The 26,719-nt window shown below is 39.4% G+C and overlaps 1 protein-coding gene across 8 annotated transcripts in view; it reads right to left on the bottom strand.

Annotated features, from left to right (window-relative positions):
- Nucleotides 1–26,719, bottom strand: part of RALGAPA2 (Ral GTPase activating protein catalytic subunit alpha 2) — a 325,653-nt gene that overhangs the window by 94,586 nt on the left and 204,348 nt on the right. For 7 of the 8 annotated variants that reach the window (XR_004431099.1, XM_033185462.1, XM_033185460.1 and 4 more), the window contains 3 exons: nucleotides 23,633–23,756; nucleotides 21,547–21,702; nucleotides 13,389–13,547 (listed from right to left, as the gene is read on the bottom strand). Coding sequence is in view for 7 of the 8 variants with exons in the window: in XM_033185462.1 (XP_033041353.1) it covers nucleotides 13,389–13,547; nucleotides 21,547–21,702; nucleotides 23,633–23,756 (439 nt within the window). In the remaining variant the exon portion in view is untranslated. Of the gene's footprint in view, nucleotides 1–13,388; nucleotides 13,548–21,546; nucleotides 21,703–23,177; nucleotides 23,397–23,632; nucleotides 23,757–26,719 lie in introns of those variants that run through there. The other variant, XM_033185465.1, reaches the window with a different exon arrangement.

Here is a 26,719-nt window from a genome sequence, read left to right as displayed (position 1 = left end):
TTTATCATGGAAGAGGTGGGTAACTTAATACAAAGGTCTAGAATTCAAATTTCTCCTAGACTTCACACATATACCTATAATGTGAACACAGGATGTGTACACAGAATATAAAAAGCATCTGCATACAGGTGTGAAAACTGATACTTCTCTACTCTTAAAGAGATTCAGTCTACTGGGATTCAGGATGCTGGACTTGGTACCAGAATCAGGTACTCTTGGATAAATTATTTACACTCATATCAACTACATACATGTATGGAGCACAAGGGCAGTGTTGTCTGCCCTATGGGCCTCATAGAGTGACTAAAAGGTTCAAATGCCCTACCAACCCCAAAAGCGTGTTGCAAATAGTATTGTCCTAATGAGAGGCAAGGTAAAACAACAACAACAACAAAAAAAAAAAAGTACAATTTTGAGATATATGTAAAAACCTTAAGAGAAATGTAAGGTTTATTTCTGAAAAACAGAATTTTTATTTCTCTACATTCCTATCTCTGTATTATATAACTAAGTTCTCTACAATACCAGAAGATACAGCTTTTGGGAAAAATGAATACTCAGAAGACTCTAAAACTTTGTCTGAAAATTCTAAAGACTACAGTGAATCTTTCTGGGTCAAAAGGGGCAGAGATTTCACATGCCATCTGTTTAACAGTTATTCATTTGCATCATGTGATCAAAGTTCTGTTAAGGGCTGTGGGGGAATACAGATATGAAAAAGTCGAGACTCTGAACTGTAAGTAGTTTGTAGGAGAGGTAAAACTATGTATTCAAGAAGGCAAAAGAGAAAAAAAGCTTTAGGGTGGACACAGATAAAATATTCTGAAGCTACAGAGAGTTCTTTTCTAGCTGAGAGAAGCCATAGAAGGCTTCATGTAGGAGGTGGTCATGACCATGGGTGTTGGCAGAGATTCATGGTGAGAAGAGTGGAGCACTCCGGACAAATGGTAAAAATAGGAATGAGAACATGAAGTGGGTCTGGCTGTCTTTTCTAGGGCAGGGTTCCCCAAAGGGCATTTCAAGAGATTCTAATTTAGCTGAGTGCTAGCTGGTTTATATGAATGCTGTGCCTACAGTTAATGATTAAAGTATTACAGATAAATAAACAGAAAGACTGTGGATAGAACATGGCAAAGGGCTGCACAGCGCTCCTGAGGGATTCCTGAGAGCAAAGTGAAGTCAGAGGTAGGGCCACAAAAGGAAGTCAGGCAGGTGTAGAGGCCTAGACTGGATCTGAGAAGAATGGAAAGCTCTGGAATAGGTATTTACGGAAATGCATGGAGATAAGTGAAAAGGCTGAAGAACAGGTGTGGGAAGCCAGATGATATGGGACTTGACAAAATGCCCTGCAGAAATTATCAGCTTGCTCTCAAGACTCTGCACTGCTGTACTTGCCCTGCTCATCTACCCACTTCATGTCCTGGTCATCCAAATGAAAGCAATACAGAGCACCAGGTAAGTTTCCCATCTTTTACTTAATGGAAAGGCTGAACTGAATGCACCCTCACTGTGTGTCAGTAGGAGATAAGATCTGGTGGGTGATGAGAATTGGAAAGGCTGCAGATCTGTTGGGTGTTCCTCACAAATTAGGTGGCCAGAAACCAAAATGGTAAAGTCAGGTAGGAAAGAGTACATGTTTTTATACCTGGAGAGAAATACCAGTGCCCATCACAGAATGATGGAAAGAAAGGGTCTGTGAAGTCAATAGTAATTGCAATCATGATCACAATCTCTAAAACAGATCAATGTAACTGGTAGGGAATATTGCAACAGTGAATTAGAAAATAATTTTAGGTGAAGAAGCCAATAAGAAAAGAAACTGTGAAAGTTTCTACACACATACGAGAATGGGCAAGTGGAGGGTTGCCACTGGGCTGAGCAGACCAGAGCTGCTTTCCATGTAAGCACCTGGCCAAGGACGGTCGTCCTGAGAAGCTTGGCCCCAGCTGCGCCAAAGGTAAAATTTCCTCATCCCTAAGGCATCAGGATCGTCCATCAAGGCTCAACCTGTACGAGATCTGTGGAACCTCATACTACAGGGCAGGTCTTCTCTTGGTGATCTGCCAATAACAAAGCACTGACCTCACACATTAGGGAAACCATGTGCAATACCCTAAATCCTGCATACAGACTTAGGAAAACAGAACTTCTTGGGGGCATTTCATTAGAACTACAAACAACATGTTTTCCCCACATTTCTAACCAGATCCTGTAAGTAAATCTCAGACAATCAAGAAGTTCTAATGAATAATGAGAGAATAAAGTGCCAGACTGGAAATAATGAAGGATAAAAATGAGAGGCTAAAAGGGGGGAAAAAGTAGTTTCTGGATATTCAGAGAGCTACGTGGACTTTGAGCTGATCTTGTGCTCCAGTGATGCTGGTGCACAAACACGGGTAAGGATGCCGTCAGGGGTGTCCTGCATAAAGGTCAGAACAGACAACTTAAATGCTCCCTTCACATCTGAGATTTAGGATTCAAGGATCTGACACAGTTTCCCCCTCTGGGAAATTCACAATTCCACAGGGATTATGAATTGAGAGGATGTGTTTGTACTTGTGCATTTATGCCTGAGATGTCAAAGTGGGTAACAGATAAATCTGCTAAGATATTGTACCAAAAGACAATAATTTTCCCATTGGGAAATACAATAGTAGTCACATTATTTACCAGAAACACCAAGGAGTCCATGCACTGAACATTTTATAAACATTTTATGAAAAGTAAACTGTTCAATCCTAAATGTCTTCTTGTGTGTTCTATGGTTCAGGGTGGGATGTGGGAAGGGGAAGGCCACGCACCATCCTCCAGAACACAAAACTCCATGTAGCAACAGCAAAGCAGCACTCTCTGAGGAGAGGCTGCTCAGGAAATGGTTCACTGGGCTTGGGCTAGACTCTTGAAGGTGGGAAAAAGACAGATTTATATTTTGTTTTGCAGAGCCTGAGCCAGAAACGGAAAGGGATTTCCAAATAATGAGAAAGTCAATATGGGAATAGTATGGCATCTCCATGAACATATTTTACAGATGGTTCATCACTTATTTGGGCCTATAAGTGATTCTCTTTTGATGCCTTTAGAGTCAATGATTCTTAGTGATTAGAGACGAAAATAATATACATAATAGATATTCTTGGATTACAAGATTAAGACAAAATAACAAAAGAATCATAGATAAGAGGTTTAAAAGTCCAGGAACATTTCATTTTTGATGATGAGCTCAATGACTATGACCCCTAATTACTGGACCAGGTTCTGATCTCAGTGTTCAGTGTACAGTATGTAATTCTCACAACAACCCCAAGAGGCCAGCACTTTATCCCTACTTCATGGAGCAAGAGATGAAGGCTAGAGGGGCTAACTGATTTGCTGAAGCTTAAGCTTGTGCAACCCATGGCCTATGGGCCACATGTGGCCCTGGATGACTTTGAATGTGGCCCAACACAAATTCATAACTTTCTTAAAACATTACGAGATTTTTGTTTTTTGCAATTTTTTAAGGTCATCAACTATTATTAGTGTTAGTGTATTTTATGTGTGGCCCAAGATAGTTCTTTTTCCAATGTGGTGCTTGGAAGGCAAAAGATTGGACACCCCTGCTCTAGTTCATCAAGTTCAGGATTTGGACCAACTCCTCACTGTGGCCTTGCAGGTTCTGCTATGTAATGTCCCCTGTACCCCTGATGATTTTCCCTGCTCTGATGTTAGCTCCATCTGATATTAATATAGTTATTCCAGCTTTCTTTGATTAGTGTTAGCATGGTATATCTTTCTCCATTCCTTTACTTTTAAACTGTATCTTTATATTTAAAGTGGGTCTCTTGTAGACAACATAAATAGTTGGGTCTTGGCTTCTTCGGCACCCACTCTGACAGTCTCTTTTAATTGATATATTTAAGACCACTAACATGTATTTTATTCATTGTCCTTATTCTTTGTTTTTTTTTTTTTTTTGGTCTTCCACTCATTTGCTGCCTTCTCTAGTTTTAAGTGAGAATTGTGTATGAGTCAATTTTTCCCCTGTCTCAGCATATTATATAAAAAATATTTTATTGGTGGTTGCCCTGAGTTTGAAAATACATTTACAACTAACCCAAATCCACTTTCAAATAACACTATACTGCTTCACAGGTAGTGGAAGTTCCTTATAAGAGAGTATTCTCAATTCCTCCCTCCTATCCTTATAATATTGCTATAATTTATTACTTATCCATATGCTATAAGCATGAAATAATTGCTGCTATTATTATCTGGAACATATTTTTATCTGTTAGATCAATTAAGAATAAGAAAAGGGCTGAGTTAACAGCCTGATTAACAGACTGACAGTCTGTCCCAAAAAAAGAATAAAAAAAATTTCATTTTACCTGTAGTTCTTCCTTCTCTAAAGCTTCTCCCTTCTTTAGGTGGGTCCATCTTTAATAATTTTCTTTCTTTCTTTTTTTTTTTACAATGAAGGAAAGGCAAGGCAGGTCTACTAATCACATATTCCCTCAACTTTTGTCTGAGAAGGTCTTTCTCCTTCACTTTTGAAGAATAATTTCTCTGGATATAGAATTCTAGGTTAGTGTTTTTTTTTTTTTTCTTCTTCAACACTTTAAATATATTATGCCACTCTCTTCTTGATTGCTGGCTTTCTGAAGAGAAGTCCTATTTATTACCCTTGCTCTTCTGCAGCTACTGGTGCCAGCATAGGAGCCCTCTGGCTCCTTTCAAGATTTTCTCTTTGTTTTTGGTTTTCTGTGCTTTGTATGTGCCTAGGTGTAGATAATTTGATATTTATTCTGCTTAGTGTTCCCGGTGCTTCCTGGATCTGTCATTAATTTTGAAAAATTCTCAGCCATGACAATTTCCAAAATTTCTTCTCCTTTCTCTTCCTTGTAGTCTCATTACCTGTCGTTTCTTCTTCTGTGATTGTCACACAGGTCTCGGAAGTTCTGTTCAGATGTTTTTCAACCTTTTCTCCCCTCTGCATTCCAGTTTCACAGTTTCTACTGACACATCCTCAGGCTCACAATTCCTCTCCTTGGCCATGCCCAGTTTACTCATGAGCCCATCAAGCATTCTTTGTTTCTGTCACAGGGTTTTTGGTTTGTAGCATTTCATTTTAATTACTTCTTGGAGTGCCTATCTCTCTACTTACATTAGCCATCTCTTCTTGTATGCTGTCCACTTTTTCCATTAGTATCCTTAGCATATTAATCATAGTTATTTTAAATTGTCAATCTGATTAGTCTAAAATCTCTGCCACATTTGAGTCTGGTTTTGACGCCTGCTCTGTCTCTTAGAATTGTTTATTTTGCCTTTTAGTATGCCTTGTATTTTTTTGTTGAAAGCTGGATATGATGTACTGGGTAAAATGAAATGAAGTAATCAGGCCTCAAATGTGGGGTTTTATGGTTAATTGGCTAACAGGCCGTGCTTCTTGTTTTCTATAGCTGTACATGTCAGAGGTTAAAATTTCTTTGGATGACCTTGCTTTCACCACCCATGTTATTTCTAGGCTTTTTTACATAACTTTTCTTGAATAAGATCTAGGATGTGCAGTTCTTTCAGCTGTACTCCCTGTTACTATACAAAAGCCCTCCTGATATAGTAGTTGGGTATGGAGAAGAGGAAGCATTCTATAGTCCTAGCATTACGTCTCAGTCTTTCAGTGAGCCTGTGCCCCTGGACTGTGACCTTCAAAAGTGCTTCTCAGTTTTGTTTTCTTGTCTCCTTCCAATCCCAACTTAGATGAGATAGGAAGACTAAAAGGAGTTGGTGTTAAGTGTTTCCCTTCCCCCAGGCCAGATAGGCTGTGTTAAAATAGTTTCTCTTGGCTGGGAACAGTGGCTCATGCCTGTAATCTCAGTACTTTTGGGAGGCCGAGGTGAGTGGATCACTTGAGTTCAGGAGTTTGAGACCAGCCTGGGCAACACGGTGAAATCCCGTTTCTCCAAAAAAATACAAAACTTAGCCGGGTATGGTGGCATATGCCTTTAGTCCCAGCTACTCCGGAGGCTGAGGTGCGAGGATTGCTTGAGCCCTGGCTGAGATTGTGCCACTGCACTCTAGCCTGGGTGACAGAGCCAGACTCGGTCTCAAAAAAAAAAAAAAAAAAAAAAGTTTCTCTTGAGGGCAGACTTTGTTAAGAAGAACAACATACTTTGGGTATACAGTCATCCCTAGGTATATGAGGGGGACTGGTTGCAGAACCAATGCCCTACCCCTGTGCATGCCAAAATCCAAGCATACTTAATTCCTGCAATTGGCCCACAAATACCATTTGTATTTGTGCCCTCCATTTACATGGGTTTCGTTTCCCACAAATACTGTATATTTTCCATCTGTGTTTGGTTGAAAAAAAATCCATGTGTAAGAGGACCCACAGAGTTCAAACCCACGTTGCTGAAAGGTCAACTGTATTTCCAAATGGCTGCTTTCTCTTTTTTCTGACAAAGAGGGGATTTTCCTCCAGTTTTTACTGTGAGAACCTGGTAGGTATCCTAGAGGTAAAACTCACAAAAGTGTGAGGGATTACAAACCAGCCCCACTTGACTCTATTTAACTCTCAGATTTGTCCACACTAAGCCTCCTGCAATTGGTGAATTATAATTTAAGTATTCCTATCGTGGCATTGGTTTCCCAGAGGTTTCTGCTACTGGGCTTCTGTTCTGATAAGCTGTGATTCTCTATATCTGCCTGATACAGTCTCTCTTGTCTCAACTGCTCCTGCTCAAGGCTGCTTCTCAACATCTACCCTCTGGTCAACCGGTCACCAGCCAGTCACTACTATGCCTGGAAACAAACATGCCCAAACCACTAAAACTTACCTTCGCTGTGAGGATGGCAGTGATGACTACCAAGCTTCCTCCATGCTGACTGGAAACCAGACATCTCCCTATCTGAATTAAAGCAGCCTTCTTCCTGCCCATTCTATCGCTCTGCTTTACTTTCTTTGAAACACCCATTCCTATAAGAGTCTCGGCTCAACCATTTATTTACTTATTTAGTGGCCATCTCCCTTACTAAAATTTAGATTCCAGGAGAGTGGGACCCCCAACCCTTGACGCAGTATCTGGCATGAAGCAGCCTCAACGGATAGATGTTGCCTGCTTGACTGAATGAAGCACTCCTGTTCCCAAGGGACTGATTGCTGGGCATTAACCAAATCTGTTGCCCCTTTCGACATTTCTAGAATAAGGCCTCTCATGACCATCTGTCTTTTGCTTCATGGAGATGCATGAAAGGCCAGGGGAAGGGTGAAGGGAGTGGCCTTGGGGTCCTGAGTAACCTTCTTCCACTTCCACAGTTCTGTTTGGTGGGTTTGAGAAAAATGTTCCATAATTTAAACACAAAGATTTAAAAACTGCAAAGATTGGGCAAAGCTATTTTGATATCAGTATCTATAGCACAGAGGAAGCAGTCGGGCCTGTGAGAATTCAAATGGGAGCAAAGAAGGATGAGACTGTTAGTTCTACTAGTGATGACTAATAATGAGCTTTCCCTCTAAGATAGTACTGCTAGAAAACACAGGCATTTCAGTTAGTTCCAAAGAGGAAAATCAAGGACCTACTCATAGTCTAAGATCATTCGTGTTGCCAGGTACAAGTAAGAAATAATAAGAAAGAATAACCCTTTCTTCCATCTATCTTTAGTAACACCACACTTCATAGAGTTTATTTAAAAAATATTCTGCATAAAAAAAAAGTGTACTTCCTCTTATGGCTTATACTAAAAGCAGTCCAGTAACTGGCGAGGTGGAGTTGTAATGAAAGTGATAATGAAAAAAAAAAAAAAAAGGAAAAAACCCAACAACAACAAACTAATACGTTTCAAGTGTTGCACAGAAACTACTACTGTAAAGATAAATTCTCTGATTCTGGGGCAATGAGTGCTCTTTCCTTTTCACAGAAAAGTTCTGTGTGTTCCGGACACCCATCTTCCTTGCTGGGCTGAGTGGCTGACACTGTGTGCACCTGTGTGCAGGAACCTAGGCAGTTGAATGCCGAGGGGTCTGGGGAGCCTGCTGTCTCTTGAGTCAAAAGGCCCTTCCTACTGAGCAGCTCAGAGGCAGAGAATGAGAGCTGCTTTGCTTTCTTACACTACCATTTGCCATTTGGTATGCATTTCCACAGGCTGGCTCTCTGGCTGGCCAAAGGAGAGAAGATAAAGCAAACAAGAAGAAGATGTATATGCAAAGACCAACTTAAAAAAGGGGAAATAACATCAACTTCTGAGGAAAATCAGTTGAGAAGAAATTCCCAAAAGCCAAATTGTTGTGAAAGATAAAACAGCGGCTAAGAGCTAATAATAGTCGGCTATAGATTTTCTTCCATCTGTATCAAGGCTTATTGTATAAATAAACGTTCTTTAGTATTCTTCAGCAACTGTTCGTGGGTGACTCAGTCTTTCAAAAACTGGACAAAAGGAATAATACAAATCCCTTGTATCTAGGGAATTCCTCTAATTAGAAGTGGCAATGAATTAGAGAAGAAATTTGATTTTAATTTAACATCTGCAAATGACAGATGCCTTTTCACATAGTTCTCAATGTCATTCCTTTACTAAAAATAATGCTAATAACAATAATAATAAATTATCCAAACAGAACATAACATAGTAATCCATTTAATAACCTATTTTAGTATATTCTGGTTGTTTGGTATTTTCAGTGATCTTTTCTAAATGAATAATTCTTTGTGTATTCAAAGGTTAACTATTTATTTTCCCTGAGAAGTTCCCAGAGCATTTTAAAGGGCATGATTTAATCTTAAACAGGTTAGTTGGCTGTGATTGTGATAAATATTTAAGAAAATCTGCACATATAAAATGAAAAGACAGAAATTTACATAACCATGTTGCAAAGTCAAACACTCTCCCTATACCATGAGGTCACACTAGTAAGCTTAAACGACTTCCTTTCAAACTCAGTGCCAATCCTAGGCTCCTCTCAGCCTCCCATGTGCAAATGCTCTTGTAACTTCTGGCACATCAGCCTTTTCCCAGCATTTCTGGGCACCTGCTCCAGGTACAGGTCCTGGGCTAGATGTCACCCTGAAGAGGGATGCATGAACACACACGAACACACGAACACGCGCGCGCACACACACACACACACACTCTCTCTCTCTCACTCACTCACAACAGCTGCTGAACCTTCAAGAGAGCCAGCAACTACTTCCATGACGCTCTGGGGATAGTCAGGACAACTTAAGGAAAGGTACGGGCAGCTAGGAACAAGGGGATCCAAAAAAAAGGCATTTAGAATCCCTTTAAGGACTACAGAGAAGCCTTGATTCTCAACCAGCATTTCACAGCTGAGGAAGCTAAGGTTCAAAGAAACGGAAACATCTGCCCAAGACACCTACCATCTTGGGGTAGGCTTAGAACTGTAACTCTGGGGTCCCATCTCCTGTCTTACTACTTTCCCTCCTATGCTTTTCAGAAATCACTGAATCACTATCATTTTTTTCTCCATGCTCATGTGTACCAGGGCTGAGTAAGCAGAATTCAGAGGACTTTAGCACGTTTTCCATTTACAAAAGGGACACTCTGGTTGAGGTGAAGAGGAGGACACTTCACCAAAACTTCCTCTTGTCTCAACTGCTCCTGCTCAAGGCTGCTTCTCAACATCTACCCTCTGGTCAACCGGTCACCAGGCAGTCGCTACTATGCCTGGAAACAAACATGCCCAAACCACTAAAACTTACCTTTGCAAATTTCTAAAGGCAAACACTTTGAACACCAGTATTACTTTCCAGATACTGAAAGGGAGGGAAAGCAGCGTGGGTACTCACTGCAGTGTGGAGGCTCTATGAATCACTTTTCTGAAGAACAACTCGGGCATTTTAACAAATCTCTTGAATCACTCACTCTCTACTCTATATGCAAGTCTTTCCTTGACTGCTGACTTAGTAATAAAAGCTGGAAAAAACATAAGTCTAACAATAACACATTTCTTTTCTATGACCAAAGAACGATTGTGTCAATGTTTATGGAGATGGACTTATTTTGAAAGTAATTCAACAATGGAATGATGCTGCTAAGCACACTGATTTTTTTTTTTTTTAATGAAAAAAAGAAGTTCAATATAAAGCTCAAGAAGTGAACAGGCCCTCTCCGATGAGAGGGTTTTATGCGTTCACACAAGCACACCCACACTTCTTCAACATACCATTTCACAAATGCTGTGTATTATTAAGAGGAGGCGGATTCTGCCAGGCACATAATTTGTATATTTAAGGGAAGTGTATGGAATGAAAAAGCGAAATATGTTAAATTTCAAAGGACTTGGAAGCAATGCTGCCTGTAAGCTTGTATTACAAATAGCCCTACATTATTACATACGCTATTAATGAGGCCGAGTGAATGAAAGTACACTTTGAATATGCATGACTCTATCCAATGAGCAAGACTTTTGTGTACTGATGAGGTTTTTTTTTTTTCTCTCCCAAAAAAGGATTAAAATTATTCTTAGAGAAGCATGGCTGCCCAGAGAACAGTAAAATAAATGTACTTAGACCACAGAGTCATACTATACTCAGATGAAATATACAGGTGCTAAAAGAATGCCTTTGACTCTACCTACAATTTTGGAAACTTATGCATATCCTGTCCTTCAAAAGGAATATTCCTTAACTTCAAGCAGCTGCGTCATTACAATTTCTAAGAAAAAATTAATGATTTTGGTGGAGATCCCTAAAAGTAGGCAAGGTTAAATAAACCTTTTGAGTACAAAGCCTTTCCTTCCACAGTAAGGAACACTAGTTAAAAGGCTGGGGAATGGGTAAATTATTGCACCAAATGGCTAAGAATTAATCTCTGCTGACTAGCTGTAATCTAACGAGGCGTCTGTGTCCCAGGGAGCCCGCAGCATGTCCCTGGCGGTATGTGCAGTGTGTCGAGTCTGCGTGGCACCCTTTGTCCTCGCTCACAGGCGGCCTTTCCCCTCATTGTCCATAATATCCTCATGCATCTGGGACGCGTGGAATGCATTCATACTAACAGACTTACCATTGTTTTCTCTCAGAAGCTTTGTTGAGCAAAGACTGCATCACGGTTACTGATAATTATATTGCTTAATTAATCAAGACAAAAAAAATTTGCAAATCATTGCCTGGTTGCCAAGCAGGGAGATAAAAAATGACAACAATACAAGCTGAAGCAATATAACAAAAGTAACAGCTATCTGATCAGAAATTCTTATATAATGAAGCTATTAATGCTAAATCGGTTAATATTAACATTGCTCCAGGTGTCTCTACTTAGATGCAAACAAAAAGGCTAACATTATGGATATAAAAGGCCAAATGTTGCCATGGATTCTGTAACCTGATAGAGAGGACAGCCTTTTCATTTGATTAGGGAATGCAATTTAAATACCAGGGACTGAAGCCAAACAAACAGACTTTCCCTCCGCAAGCCTCTTGCATTCACCCTGGGGTCAGTGGTTGGTGAACAAAAGGTCAGCCACACTTGCCCTGGAAATGTCTGGATTAATTTTATTACATTGTAATGGTTTGTACTTTAAATGTAAGGATAATACTAAATTTCCAGTTGGCCATTATTCTCTTCTTCCCTTTAGGCTTTTTGAATTAAAATATTAAGAAAGCAATTTGCTCAATTCATCTTGTTAGAATTTACAGCCAAATTCATAAAATGTGCAAACATTTTATAAGAAAGTTTACAAGGTATGTTAATAATTACATTCACGCCTTATCAGTGTACCACCTTTTAAAAAATCACTTTTGATTCTATAAAGTGAATTAAAATGCCTTGTATGTTTTTTATTTAAAAATAAAGGTGACATTAAATGACATTTTAGAGGCCCATGTTGAAAATGAGCTAATAAAGCCAATTAATCCATACTAAATATTAAAGAAACACATTTCCTCTTTCTAAAAGCTACAAGACACTAAATTCACTGGTTCCCTTATATTAAAATTTTCAGTTTAATTCTTTAAACTAGTGCTCTTCATGGACAAACACAAATGTTAGCACTAAGAGCCATTTTCATACACAAAACTGAAAGCTTTACGCACATGGACATCAGAATAAAAAATGATACAAATATTTAATATGAAGTGACTTTTGGCATCTGCGTTCCCTGAATAGAAAAGAGAGTTCCCTTTATGTCAGGCTTTGCAACAGCCAGAATGGGACTTTTATGAATTCAGGAGTTGACCCGCACTGCATCTACTCTGAGAATAATAAGCATGTTAAACTTGGAATTCATTAAGTATTCTCTCTCCATAGTAGGAAGAAGAAGAAGAAAGAAGAAGAAGAAGGAAGAAGAAGAGGAAGAGGAAGAAGAAGAAGAAAGAAGAAAGAAGAAAGAAGAAAGAAGAAAGAAGAAAGAAGAAAGAAGAAGAAGAGCTAACACTTAAGTAGCTTTTACTCTGGACCATGCACTGTTTGAAGCATTTTCTATTTATTAGCTCATTTAATCCTCACAACATTAACTCTTTAGATTAGGTCATAAATCCTAATATGAACAATAAATCTGTTGTCTATTATTTCAAAGCTTTAAAAGAGAGTTTTCAGAAGGGTAACTTTCAGCTCCTTCAGGAGAACAACTTGAAATGAAAATGAAGATTATACTTACTATCAAGCTGAAAAACACAGTCATTCCTCTTGAGAGATGGCTTAATATGCTAATGTTTAAGAACTTTAAAAACACCCTTCTATTAGTAATTCTAAAACAAAAACAAGTTGCTACATAAAGCATGGCTAAGATACCACTAAAGGTATGACAAGGATCGAAACTGCAGCCAATTTAGTACACAGCACACAGATCATTGGATTGTTCCAGCTCTTCCCATGATCAATACCAATTGACATGGCTGAACTGATTCTGCAGCAAGGTGCTCCAATTGTTGAAACTCATCACATGGGCCGTGCTCCAGAGGCCCAGCCTCTTCGTGGACATGCCTGCAATCCTGCAGGATTGACCCCATTAGCACAGTCAGAGGTTTGGCAAGTGCCTGTACACCAGGCAAGCTTGGATTCCATACCCACGGTTCTCCACAAAATGCTAGATGTGATATGGGGTTCCTTCAACTCTTATTATTAATCAACATACCCAAAATTTCAAGTTACAATTTTTCAAAAGTACAAAATTTAGAAAACTTAAAACATTTACAAAATAATACATTTGACATTATAATTTCCAAAAATGTATAGTAATACAATAACAAAATTTTGTGCTCATGATGAAAAATTCTTTGAAAATCCCAATTCATATTTAATTCCTATAAAGCATGCATAATTCAGACACATGTAAGACATTCAACAACTGGATGAGAGTCCCCTTTAACATATTTGTATCATTGATTTTCAATGACAGTGAATCACACGACAAATGCTTTATGAGTCAGTATAACAATGCAATAAAAACGACGTACCTCAGGTTTCTTCGTTATCGCGATGAAGAACATGTGATTCTTCATTGGGTAAATAATGATTGAAACATCTCCAAAGGCGGTTGGGATAATACCCCTGCGGTAGTCTCTGGAGTGTTCAGACCAGACGATATGGACCTCGTCATTCCCCAAGTGACGAAGCTGCAACAGCAAATTGGCTCTTTATTAATCAGGGTGATAACAGCAGTTTATGAGGGGTCATGGCTTACAAATTGAATTATAAAACTCAAAGGCCAAAAAAAGTTCACTATCAAAAAAGACTACACCACTGATGTTCTTCTGTGAGGATTTTAAAAAGCACAAGTGCATAAAAACACAGTCTGTCTTCTTCGTGCGTTGGTACTAAGATAAGGCATGCAAGCTTCGCAGGCACATTACAGCTGGATGGGACTGAGGTCTTCGTAAGAATTTATTTTCTAATGGAATTTTACTCCTGCATCAGAGTCCTATGCTTTGTATTGCTGAATATGTTTCTAAACAATTAACAGCATGCGTCTTTTATTCCACATTGCAGTTGTGCTTTATGAGACTCTCAATTCAATGGTTACTATGAACATAAGAATATGAACATAAGAGAACATAAGCCATTACAACACAATTGTTATCAAATGTATAAGAAACTAGATTTGTGACAAACCTTTAAGAAAAGGATGTATAAAATTACCTTTGCTTAGGAAATGAATAACTATTGCTTAAGTCTGATAAGAATACCCCTACCTAGCATTTAAAGAGTGCTTACTGTATAGAAGGCATGTTCACATATATTGTCTCATTTAATCTTCCCACTAACTCTCTGAGGTAGATGACATCATCTTCATCTTATTGTACAAAAAAGAAATGGGCGCTCAGGAAGGTGAAGGCACCACCTACCCAAGGGTGCATGAGGAGCAGTGACAGAGCGGGCCCAGGACATGCACTGGGCTTCCAATTCAGGGTCATTTTCACTGTTTCAAAGCTACCTAAGCCTGCACCCAAAGCTAATTTACTGTCATTGCTTAGCAGTGTAGCCCACTTGTTTTATCATCTTATATACAAAGAGTCTGTAAAGAACAAAAGCAAATCACAGACTCCTGGCCTCTTTGAGGAGGCCTTACTAGAAAGATCTCCAAAACAAGACCCCCTTGAGAGTTCTTTTAGGCCCAGGCTTTGTCAGGTGTAAGAACACCCTTGATCAATCTCCTGCACAATGACTGTACCATCTCAAGCTGGAGAAAGCTCACACGAAATCATTTAAGTGACAAAGAATCAAAGTGTGACTAAAATAAACTAGATTATAAAGATTAAAATGTTGGCCAAAATTGAAGTTCTGAAACCACCAAGGCCGGTAAGGTCCTCTGACATCTTCTGGGAATTTGAGATTCTCGTTCTCTCACATGGAACTGCAGAAGGATGCTCTCCAGCACCACAAACAAGTATTTCTTGCTACCTTATCTAACAGATGAACACTAAAAATGACTAAATTCAGAAGCAGTTTAATAAAATAGAGATGTGTCAAATCTAACATTTTTAGTTTTGTCTTAAAGTATTTTTTAAAAAGATGTTCTGGAATACTATGTATTTAAAACGTGTTAGCATAAATACAATTTTCTTTAGACTATTGGACCACAAAAAGAAAATCTCAGGTGACCCCAACATAGCCTCTTTTCTCTTGATAAGGCTACAAAAGGAAGCTCATTTGCTGCAATGCCTGTTTATTCTTCACTCTCTCATACTTCTGGGAACGACTGTACGGCCAATTATTTAAAAAGTGACCTGTGCCTATACCATTGTACCTATACTGAGGGGTGCACGATTCAACTGTGTTTGAATGTGGGCTCTGAGACAAATGCAACTGCGGGTGCTGAGCACAAGTCATGATGATCCAGAACAATTTAATGGCATCTACGACTTTCTAATGGGAAAATTACCCAGTACGTCATTTTTTTCCTTCCCCCTTCCCATATAAAGGTAAAAGAATAGGAGGCAAAAGGTGTAGCCAACCCCTTACATAGTTTTAAACAAAATACAACACTGGGCCTCCTAGTGGTGCTGAACAGCTCTTTCTATTTCTCCATTCCTATATTTGCTACAGCTTTTCTTTTTCTTTTTTCTTTTTAATAAAACATGCAAAGACATTACAATACACTCCTAAATTCAGTCCTTTTGAAGTAAAAACATGGTAGCCAGCATCACCAAGAACCTAATATAGGTATGTTCTCAGGGAAATACGAATAGTATCTAACTGGCACTGTAAGGGGAATTGAGACCTGCAGAAGGCAGTCGTGAGAACTGGGGCTATCCCAGAATCCACACTTACAGCCCTCACCCTGCAAAGACAGCCAGCTTCAGAGTGGCTCTGGGTCCCTTCGTATAATGCTTGCACAAATGTCTGAATGGAAACACCTACTAAACACCCCTCAAACGTGCTGCCACCACCTGATGTGGGTGCTCTAGTATCTGTGACAGCTCCTTTTGATCCACAAGTCCACAAGTATTAGTTGCAAAACATTAACTGTGAGGTAATACCGTGATTATTGAAATTTTGTAGTTACTTTCCCATTTTAAATTGGGTTACTCAACTACATAACCTAAGTATCTCTTAATTTTACTTGCATCTGTATTCTCAGAACTACAGCAAGGGAGGGTAGTTTCACACTAATAGACCCATCCTCCCAGTGTGGCAATTCTGTCATTAAGGAAAAGCTATTTTTGTGTGGTAATGATATGATATATTCATCATCTCAAAGCTGCTTTCAGTGACATGTGACTCAGACTTCTGGATACGTCACAGTTTAACCAGCTAAATCACAAAACTAAAAGCTAAGGCCATGGGAACAACTGGCTGATAAATCTGGAGCAAAGGGCAAAAATATGGCTTCTTTTGCCTATAAGAAAACAGGTAGGTAAAATGAATAAAATTCATCTGGGCAAACTGTCAACCACGTCAGAACATACAGAATACTCTGGACACCTCAAAGTGTTGCCCAATTTAAAGAAGAGTCCGTCATGGAGACCTAATTTTGTGAATACTAAAGAACTGTGATTAGAGGCCCTCAAATTAGAAACCCACCAGTGAGTTCAGTGAGTGCATACAAGTCAAGTTGATCTGGTTCCTATGTAACTGGAGAAGAATGATGAGTCTCCTGGAATGGAGCCGGTGTTTATGTTAGCTACTCCTTCAACTGCACAACAGGCTCCAGAATGCCTGGATACTCATCAGGCTCAGAACAAATGCTCAGATTTTAAGTCTTAAGAAATCAATCCCGGCCCCACAACTTTTCATCCTAACAGAGTTTTAAAGTCCTTTTGCCTAAGCCATTCTGTCTGTTGCTGCTGCCAGGCTGCACGCCACTGGTGGCACTGGTCATGGTACACACCTAATAGGCTGACCTCCTTTCTCGACTAATTGCATTACATCGCCAGCTGGCTCCAGAAGGAGTCGTCTGTTTGATTGAAGAATTCCTGCTCCTCAGTGGGCCCGGCTGCTACTTTTACTAAGTAACAGTCAGGCCTGACATCCCCATTGTTCAGCTGACAGTGTGCCCATCCTAAAATCTAAGTTTTATTTGTAAATTAACCAAGAAACTTCCTGCCAGAACAGCGCTGCCTGGAGACTGATAATGTGGGCCTTTCATCCCTTTTCACTCCTACTGTATCACTGCCAATTTGTTTTTTATGTGGCTGGCCAGCCTGAGGCTATAAAAGCCTTGTAAGACATAAGTGCAATTATAGTCCTGGAGTCAAATGAATTGGACAAATCCAATAGCACAGCTCTGTCCCCACTCTGCAAACCCCTACAGCAGTTAGATTAGCTGTGAAAAATCTAATCTAGCTAGAGCTAACAAATTTCTGCAGTGAAGGATCAAGAGTTCAGTATGGGGTTGCAACCGGATTGCAGAATTGAAAAAGTCCCCCCGTGATGGGGGCAGAAGAGAGCATGAATCACTTTAGAATTTTGTAGCTCATTTTTAAGCTGTTAGGGACAATTTAGTTAGAATAAGACAAGGAACTGTGGGCTGCTGTTACTGTGACTGATTTTTAGTCTAGCTGTGAGACATCTGATAAAGAGAGTTTATCACTAATGATGCTAAATCTTAGAGCTGCAAAAGGTATCAGCTGAATTTTGATTATTACAGTAGGGAATCTTTCAACCAGGCCAAGTCTTAGAACATTATTTACAGCCTGGCATTTTAACAAGAAAACATGTCTTTTCTCAAAAAAGAAAAAACAGTCCTACTTAAGAAATAATTTTAAAAAATATTTTATATTTTAAAAATTGTATCTTTTAACAAAATAATTCTTAGTCATAAGAAAAGTATAGAATATGGTGACACATTTGCAAAGCAGAAATAATTTACAATGTACTGCAAATAAAAAAGATGTGTGAGCCCAGCTTAGGATCCTGGTAAGATACACTAGAGTCTGAGATCCTGGTGAACTCTTGGAGGGCAGAGTTCTCATTGCTGAGAGTTCTACAGCCGGGGGCAGCCATCAAAACCCAACACTGAGGCAGCTCCTCCAAGACCTGTGGGAACCAGCACGTGGTCAGCGCTTCTGACTGTAGTACTGCCACCCCCAGGAGGTCATTATAGCATGCTGGGGCAGGAGAGGGAAAGGCTGCTGAGTTTTTGAATGCAAACTGTGCTTTGTACATCTGAGACACTTGATCGCTATGAAAGTCATCTGTAATTGGGCCATGACTCGAGTTCTGAGGTTTCACATGCACTGTTGCCCATCATATACAGGCACACCTCAGAGACATTATACGCTTGGTTCCAGACGTATCTGCAATAGGTTTTTTAGATATTGCAAATATTGCAATAAAGCAAATCACACAAATTTTTGTGTGCACTGGGAAAGCAGTATGCCTAAAACTTATGTTTACTATAGTCTATTAAATATGCAATAGTATTATTTCTTAACATACATATATTAATAAAAAAATTCTATTGCTAAAAGCTGCTAATGATTATCTGAGCCTTCAGTGAGTTGTAGTCTTTTTTTGCTGATACAGGGTTTTCCCTTGATGTTGCTGGCTCCTGATTGATCAGGGTGGTGGTTGCTAAAGGCTGGGGTGGCTGTGGCAATTTCTTAAAATAGGATAATGAAATTGCTACATTGATTGAGGCTTCCTTTCATGAAAGATTTCTCTGTAGCATGTGATGGTGTCTGACAGCATTTTGCCCACAGCAGAACTTCTTTTGAAATCAGAGTAATACTCTCAAACCCTGTCACTGCTTTACCAATTAAATTTATGGAATATTCTAAATCCTTTGATGTCATTTCAACAATGTTCATAGCATCGTCACTGAGAACAGATTCCTTCTCAAGAAACCCACTTTCTTTGCTTATCCGTAAGAAGCAACTTGTCATCCAGTCAAATTTTATCATGACATTGCAGTAATTCAGCTACATCTTCAGTCTCCACTTCTAATTCTCTTGCTATTTCTGCTACATATGCAGTGACTTCCTTCACTGAAGTCTTGAATCTTTTAAAGTCATCCACGAGGGTGGGACTCTACTTTATCCAAACTCCTGTGAATGTTGATATCTTGATCTGTTCCCATGAATCATGAATGTTCCTAATGGCATCTAGAACGGTGAATCCTTTCCAGAAGGTTTTCAATGTTCTTTGCCAGATCCATCAGAGAAATCACTACATATGGCAGCCTTAGCCTTATGAAAGTTCTTAAATAGTAAGACTTGAAAGTTGAAATTACTCTTTGATCTGTGGGTTGCAGAATATGGATATTGTGTTAGCAGGCATGAAAAACAACACTACGTCTCCTTCAGAGCTCTTGGGTGATGAGGTACATTGTCAATGAGCAGTAATACTCTGAAATAAATCTCTTATTCTGAGTAGTAGGTCTCAACAGTGGGCTTCAAATCTTCAGTAAACCATGCTCTAAACAGACGTTTTGTTGTTCCATTTACAGAGCACAGGTAGAGTAGATTCAGCATAATGTTTAAGGGTCCTAGAATTTGGGGAATGATAAATGAGCACTGGCTTCAACTTAAAGTCACCAGCTGCATTAGCCCTAACAAGAGACTCAGTCTGTTCCTTTGAAGCTTTGAAACCAAGCATTAACTTTTCCTCTCTAGTTATGAAAGTGCTAGATAGCACCTTCTTCCAATAGAAGGCTGTTTTTACTACACTGAAAATCTGTTGTTTAGTGCAGCCACCTCCATCAGAGATCTTAGCTAGATTTTCTGGATAAGCTGCAGCTTCTCCATGAGCACTTGCTCCTGCACCTTGCACTTTCATTTTATGGAGAGAGCTTCTTTCCTCAAACTTCATGAACCAACCTTGACAAGCTTCAAACTTTTCTTCTGCAGCTTCCTCATCTCTCTCAGCCTTCATAAAATTGAACAGTGTAGGGTCTTGCTCTGGATTAGGTTCTGGCTTACGGGAATGTTATGGCTGGTTTTACCTTCTGTTCAGGCCACTAAAACTTTCTCCATATCAGTAACAAGCTATTTCATTTTCTTATGATTCATGTGTTCACTGGAGTAGCACTTTTAATTTCCTTCAAAAACTTTTCCTTTATGTTCAAAACTTGGGTAAATGCTTAAAGATGTCTAGCTTTTGGCCTATCTCAGCTTTCAACATGTCTTCTAATCGTTCCTAGCTTTTGATTTCTAGTGAGAGACATCCAATTTTTCCTTTCACTTGAATACTTTGAGGCCACACAGGGTTATTAAACGGCCAGTGGGTGAAGCAGTCAGAAAACACCCAACATGTATCAATTAAGTTTGCCATCTTATATGAGCAGTTTGTGGTGTCCCAAAATAATTACGATAGCAACATCAAAGATCACTGATTACAGACCACCATATGAGATGATAATGATAATAATAATAATAATAATAAAGTTAGAAATACTGTGAACATTACAAAATGAGACAGAGACACAAATGAGCACCTGCTGTTGGAAAAATGGTGCCGACAGACTTGTTTAAGGGTTGCCACAAATATCCAATTTGTAAAAAATGTAATACCTGTGAAGCGCAATAAAGTGCTGCACAATGAAACAAGGTATGCCTGTACACAGTCCAGACATCCGTGGTTGCAGTGGTGAAAAAGCAAAACCGTGCAATAAAGAAATAAAGCAGGTACAGTGAGGCCAATCTGCCAATATAAAGCACCTGGCTAATGGGGCAGGAAAAAAAAGAATCAATTAGACCAATGGGCAATAATGAGGGATGATGGTCAGAGACCGTGCTAAGCAATTTCATAATTTCATAGGAATTATCTCATTTACTTCACTCAACAACCCTGTAACATAGGCTGTGTTTTTTATCTCACTTAATAGATGAAAAACTGAGGCACAGGCTGATGAAATAACTGAATATACATCTGATCTCTGTTGCGCCTGTCACCGGGGTCTGGCTATAACCACCACAGTAGACTCCCCAGTGGCCAGCCTTAGTCAGCACCTGAGGTGCTGCCCTCAGTCCCTTGCATTTATGTGGTAGGGAGAGAGAAAGGTGGGAATTCTAGGTTCCCCACCTGCTAGCAGGCCAGGTGAGTGCAAATCACAGTTGCTCTGAGACGTTCTCCTCATCTGGAAGCTTACAGAAGCAGATCCGATTAGAGGCTTCCTTCCTAGAGTCAAATGCCTTTTCTTTTAAGGCGCTCCTCACTTTTAACACAGGGTCGCCTGAGGCAAACATCCTGCAGGTTGGAAGGTAAAGGCCAAGTTCCCTGAGGGAGGTTCCTCAGGGGTGGATAAGGTTTCCTTTGACTTCTAAGGAAAACTGGCCACAGAGCAAATTGAAGAATAAAAGGTAAGGGGCAACAGTGGGGCCGCTGGGCAGCTGCACACCTGCACTTAAGTTGACAGATGCTGCCAAATCGCTCTGTAGCGAGCCTCGGAGGGGCCTGCTTTCCCAGAGCCCCACCAAGACAGGGTTATCATACTTTGTAACCTTTGACAATCTGTGAGATCAAAAACGTCATTTTCCATCAGGTAATATTCACGGGAGGGAAGACCCAAAAGTAACATTTAAGACCCTTTCTTTTCCTAAACCTTAATCTCAGGGTCACAGAGTTCAGAGGAAACCATCTCAGTGTGCGTTCGACCTTTGTATTTGTCTGTCTTAGGAGAACCTCACCAACAAACCAGGGCAGCTAAGAATGGTGCCTGAGGAGACCCCTTACCTTTTTGGTGAGGGAATCGTCTGAGTCTGATGGCATTCGAGTGGAAACGTGGAAAATGACTTCCACAGTCGAGGTAGCATAGTAAGGGGCCGTCTGCCCGGTGCTGCCATTGCGCTGAAGGCCACCCATGAACCCACAGTGGGTGGAGAGATCCACCTGACAAAGGTCACAAAGAAGAAAGAGTGAGGATCAAAAATGAGCTGTTCTTTCACTAAGCAGGACTGTGAATTCACAAAAACATAAATTATTTTCATTTTTATATCTTTCTTTCTGATTACAAACAAATGTAATACAAAGTTAGACCAGATTAAAATGTTAAAGAAATAAAAAACATTAAAAATGAAAGTGCTCTATAATCATATCAACTGAATAAAACCACTATCAAACTTTTGGTATATAATCTCTAACTTTTTTCCCACCTGTATGTATAAATGTATGTGTGTGTATGTATATATGTGTGTGTATACATAGGTTCCGTATTGATGGAATTTGGGGGTTTCTGCTTTTTCGAATCAGAAAGCGCACTCAAAGGAGTGTTCTTCTAAGACGCTGGGTCAAAGGGTACCAATATTAAAAATATTCAGCAAACTTTGCTAAACTGCCTTTCAAAAGGGTTGAACAACCACTTTACACCACTGCTGAAAGTTTATGAGTCATAATTCATTTTAAAGTTACGGCATGAGTGTTCACTTCTTATTGTCTTTATCCAAAATGTTTAACTTGTCATAGACTAGTATTCTTTCAGTAAAACACCTATTCTAACACATGAAAAAAGAAATAGAAGAATCTCCTCCGTGCCAAACACAGTAAACATATACTCTTAAAACTCTAATTGATAATGTATGACTTAAAAATATATTAAATAATAACTATATTCTATGACAAATTAGAAGTAGCCTTACTTGTGAGAACAATGATTTACTGGAAGTGCAGTAACTGTTAAAGACTCAAACCTACTTGCCTTAGTAAGGATGCCATTTTGACTCTCATATACTCTTACCCTGTCCCCATCCCTACCTCAGTCCCCTTGCTAGCTTTGAGCTCTCAAAGGCACCCAGAAAGTTTTTCACAGCACAGGTACTCAAGAAACTAATAAAAAATAAGGAAATTGGCCGGATGCGGTGGCTCACGCCTGTAATCCCAGCACTTTGGGAGGCCAAGGCAGGTGAACCACCAGGTTAAGAGATCAAGATCATCGTGACCAACACGGTGAAACCCCGTCTCTACTAAAAATACAAAAAAATTAGCTGGGTGTGGTGGTGTGTGCCTGTAGTTTCAGCTACTTGGCAGGCTGAGGCAGGAGAAGAGCTTGAACCCGGGAGGTGGAGATTGCAGTGAGCCAAGATCATGCGACTGCACTCCAGCCTGGTGACAGAGCAAGACTCTGTCTAAAAAAAGAAAAGAAAAAAGAAAAAAATAAGTAAATTATTTTAGATATGTTGATTTCCATTGTAACTACTACTAAGTCTTTCAGATTCTAGGAATTTTTTTGTTTAGGTTTATGTTTTGGGAGGAAAGGTGTGTGTGTGTGTGTGTGTGTGTGTGTGTGTGATATGTCTGTATGTCAGAGTACCATTTAATAAAGAAAAAAATAAACTTTTCCAACATCAATCATCCTGAGATCTACCTTAGGGAAATAGGTTGATAGCTAAACCATCATGGCTATTATATTATATTTTCATTGCAACTTTTGACTTCATCCAACTCTTTCTTCATCTTTTCACCCATCAAGTCATTGACTTCTTCTTCAATCTCCATACTGTGGCCAAAGCCATTGCTTCTCTGCCCACATTTGTCTTCTCTTACTACAAACTGTCTATGGCTGGGGGAGCCCATCTGACTATTCAGTTCTGATAAAAAGCAAATAAAAAATATTAAGAGGAAAGTTAAAGGAAAACAAAAGTTCACGTATTAAATACTGACAAGCAACTAATAGATGTCAAATCCAATAAATTCTTCAATTCCAGAACTCTACCTATGCTATATTTCAATGCAAAAGCACATGTAAAAACTTATACAATGTCTAGTTTGGACACATCTTTAAATAGTGCTGGTCAATAAACACCTACTGAATGAAATGCATTACCTCCCATCCAAGTCCAGCAACAAAGTCTTCATATGCTTGGCTTCCTCCTTCGTTAGAGAGGATTGAACACTTGTCTTCTTGACCTTCAGCAATGTAAAACACTGCGATTTTGTGTGTCTCACGGCTATAAATTTTTAAATTTAAAGGAGTTAGAATTCTTATACGTAAAATTTTACTTCACTACTATTAATACCACGAGCATGACTTCTACCACTGAGCTTACATTTACTGAGAACCTGCTAGGGGTCAGTCAGTGTTCTGAGATGGTCTGACACATGATTTCATTTATTCTTCAAAAATGTGCTAAAGAGATGAGTATTATTATCACCTCCCTAGCAGAGGTGGTTGAATGGAGGCACAGAAAGCGAAACAAAAAGCACACCCAGCAAGCAGGGGATGGGAACTGCGGCAAGGCCATCTGCTTCCTGAGACCATACCCTCAGATACAAGATACACTGACCAGCAGGTTGGGGCACATCATTTGGTAAGTTCTCTGTTTTTGGTAAAAAATAATCTTTTAAAGTATTTCAAATAGATATAAATTGTGAATAGATCTATGTGACTGTCCGTATTTAACTCATACTTTAGGCTACTAGGTGGCTCTGTGATTGGAACTATAAAATATGCCACGATTTTATGAGAAAAAGAATATCCTTCCAAGCAGAACAACTTAGGTATTTTCTTCATGAAGGGGTTTACTAACTCCTGGACTCTGACTATTCTGAGGGTGCCTGACAAGGTGGACAGCTAGTCAGGGGAACCCCTTTTAGCCAAAACCCTCCATCTGCTTGTTCCAAGATAGATCTGGGATACTCTGGTATTAAATCAAGCAAAAGTGATGTGCACTTTGCAAAAAGAAGCCCTGCCCTTTTCTCTTTTGTACATCTAGCATACTGCTTTGTATACAGTAGGTGTTCAGTTAAATCTCTGTTACTGAGCAGATATATAGGTGATACATTTGAATGCATTAATAATACATTTCTACAAATTATACCCTGGAGTAAAGCGACAAAATGCCTGGGGCTGTACCAAGCACTTGGTGATAGTTTAGAGATGCAAACACTGTTCTTATTCAAATGGAGCTTTAATTACGAATCATTCATTCCCTAGCCCAATCATCCAAGAGTTATGGTTTTTTTAAAGTTTCGATGTCCACTTCCAGAGCGGTTCCACCTTTCTCCTTTTTTTGCACTACATTCTGATAAATCTCATAGGAATAACTGTAAAGTTCTTAAATACAGAAATATTTGTTCTGTCAAATTGTTTAATATTTCAACATTGTAATTTGATTAGATATCATATTAGTGGAACTGAGCTCCATATTTTAACAAATTCTCTAAGATTTCCTTCTGTGTGCATTATTTCTCTACTTCATAATCAGAACTAATTGACTCTCAATTAAAAAGTTACACAAATAACTGGAGGAAGAGAGTTCTCTCCTTTTACTAAGATAGCTTATTCACTTCCCCCATAGGTTATATGTAATAAACATATTTGGAAGAAGAATTAGAAAATACAGAAAGAAAAGAGAAGAATAAAAATCACTAGCAATTTCAACAGATAATAAGCAAAGAACATAGCCGTTACACCATTTTAGGATACACTTTTGCATGCACATATGAGAAGCTACTACATTCTGCTTTACAAGAGATTTTTTCACTTAAAATATCTGTGAACACTTTTTTTTATTGTGGTAAAATATACATATCACAAAATTCACCATTTCAACCATTTTTTAGTGTGAAGACTTTTATATCATGTGCTTCTACAACAGACATGATTGTAACAACATTCCATTATATTAATATGTCATAGCGCAAATCCTCATTTAGGTTGCTTCCATTTTAAAAGACACTTTCACGTAATCTTTAATACATCTTAAAGATAATCTTTAATGTTTTTAATCTTTTCACAATATCTGTTTTTTGAGACAGTCTCACTTCATCACCCAGGCTGGAGTGCAGTGGTGTGATCTCAGCTCACTGCAACCTCCGCCTCCTGTGTTCACGTGATTCTTGTGCCTCAGCCGTCCCAGTAGTTGGGACTACAGGTGCGTGCCATCACACACCACCACACCTGGCTAATTTTTTATTATTATTTTTAGTAGAGACAGGGTTTCACCATGTTGGCCAGGCTGGTCTTGAACTCCTGATCTCAGGTGATCCACCCACCTTGGCCTCCCAAAGTGCTGGCTTTATAGGCTTGAGCAACATGCCCAGCCCGAATATCTTTAATATGTCCTTAAAATAAATTTAGAAAGCTTGTCCTCATGCAGCAGGAAGCCCTGAAAGTGCCACACCATTCACTGCCCTGAGCAACAGGCAGGGGACACCAATGGCGTAGAATCTGACTAGACTATTTCAAGAGCTACAAAAATTTGGGCACTTGGATAATAACAGAAACCATAACCTATGACCTAAAAGACTGCCTCTTTCAACAAAGGTGGAGAAGTATAGTTATTCAATTTCTTTTTTTTTTTTTTTTTTGAGACGGAGTCTCGCTCTGTTGCCCAGGCTAGAGTGCTGTGGCCGGATCTCAGCTCACTGCAAGCTCCGCCTCCCGGGTTCACGCCATTCTCCTGCCTCAGCCTCCCGAGTAGCTGGGACTACAGGCGCCCGCCACCTCGCCCGGCTAATTTTTTATATTTTTTAGTAGAGACGGGGTTTCACCGTGTTAGCCAGGATGGTCTCGATCTCCTGACCTCGTGATCCGCCCGTCTCGGCCTCCCAAAGTGCTGGGATTACAGGCTTGAGCCACCGCGCCCGGCCTGTTATTCAATTTCTATCTGCAGGTCTCTCTACATATGTAAAAAATCCTCAGCATTTAATTTTTCTTTGTTTTATAGACTTTACATACATAAAAACAACCTCAGGTTTATCTACAATGTTTCAGTTTATTCTCCTTAAAAATCTAAGCTTTTTCCATTGCAGCTGTTCCTAAGTCCTTGAGCCCTCATTAACTCAATGTGGGAGCACAAGAGAGCTAAGCCTGAATGATGGGGCTGACCAATGTGAGTGTGAGGAAAGATGACCTTTAGTTGTAAACATTCATCAAATTTCACGTTCTCCAAAATGTTAGTACACAGAG

This window comes from Trachypithecus francoisi, unplaced genomic scaffold (assembly GCF_009764315.1).
Source record: "Trachypithecus francoisi isolate TF-2019V2 unplaced genomic scaffold, Tfra_2.0 Lachesis_group21, whole genome shotgun sequence".
In the NCBI taxonomy this organism is placed as follows: Eukaryota; Metazoa; Chordata; class Mammalia; order Primates; family Cercopithecidae; genus Trachypithecus; species Trachypithecus francoisi.
The sequence above is the reverse complement of the archived record's forward strand: the minus strand, read 5'-3'. Positions and strand labels throughout refer to the sequence as shown.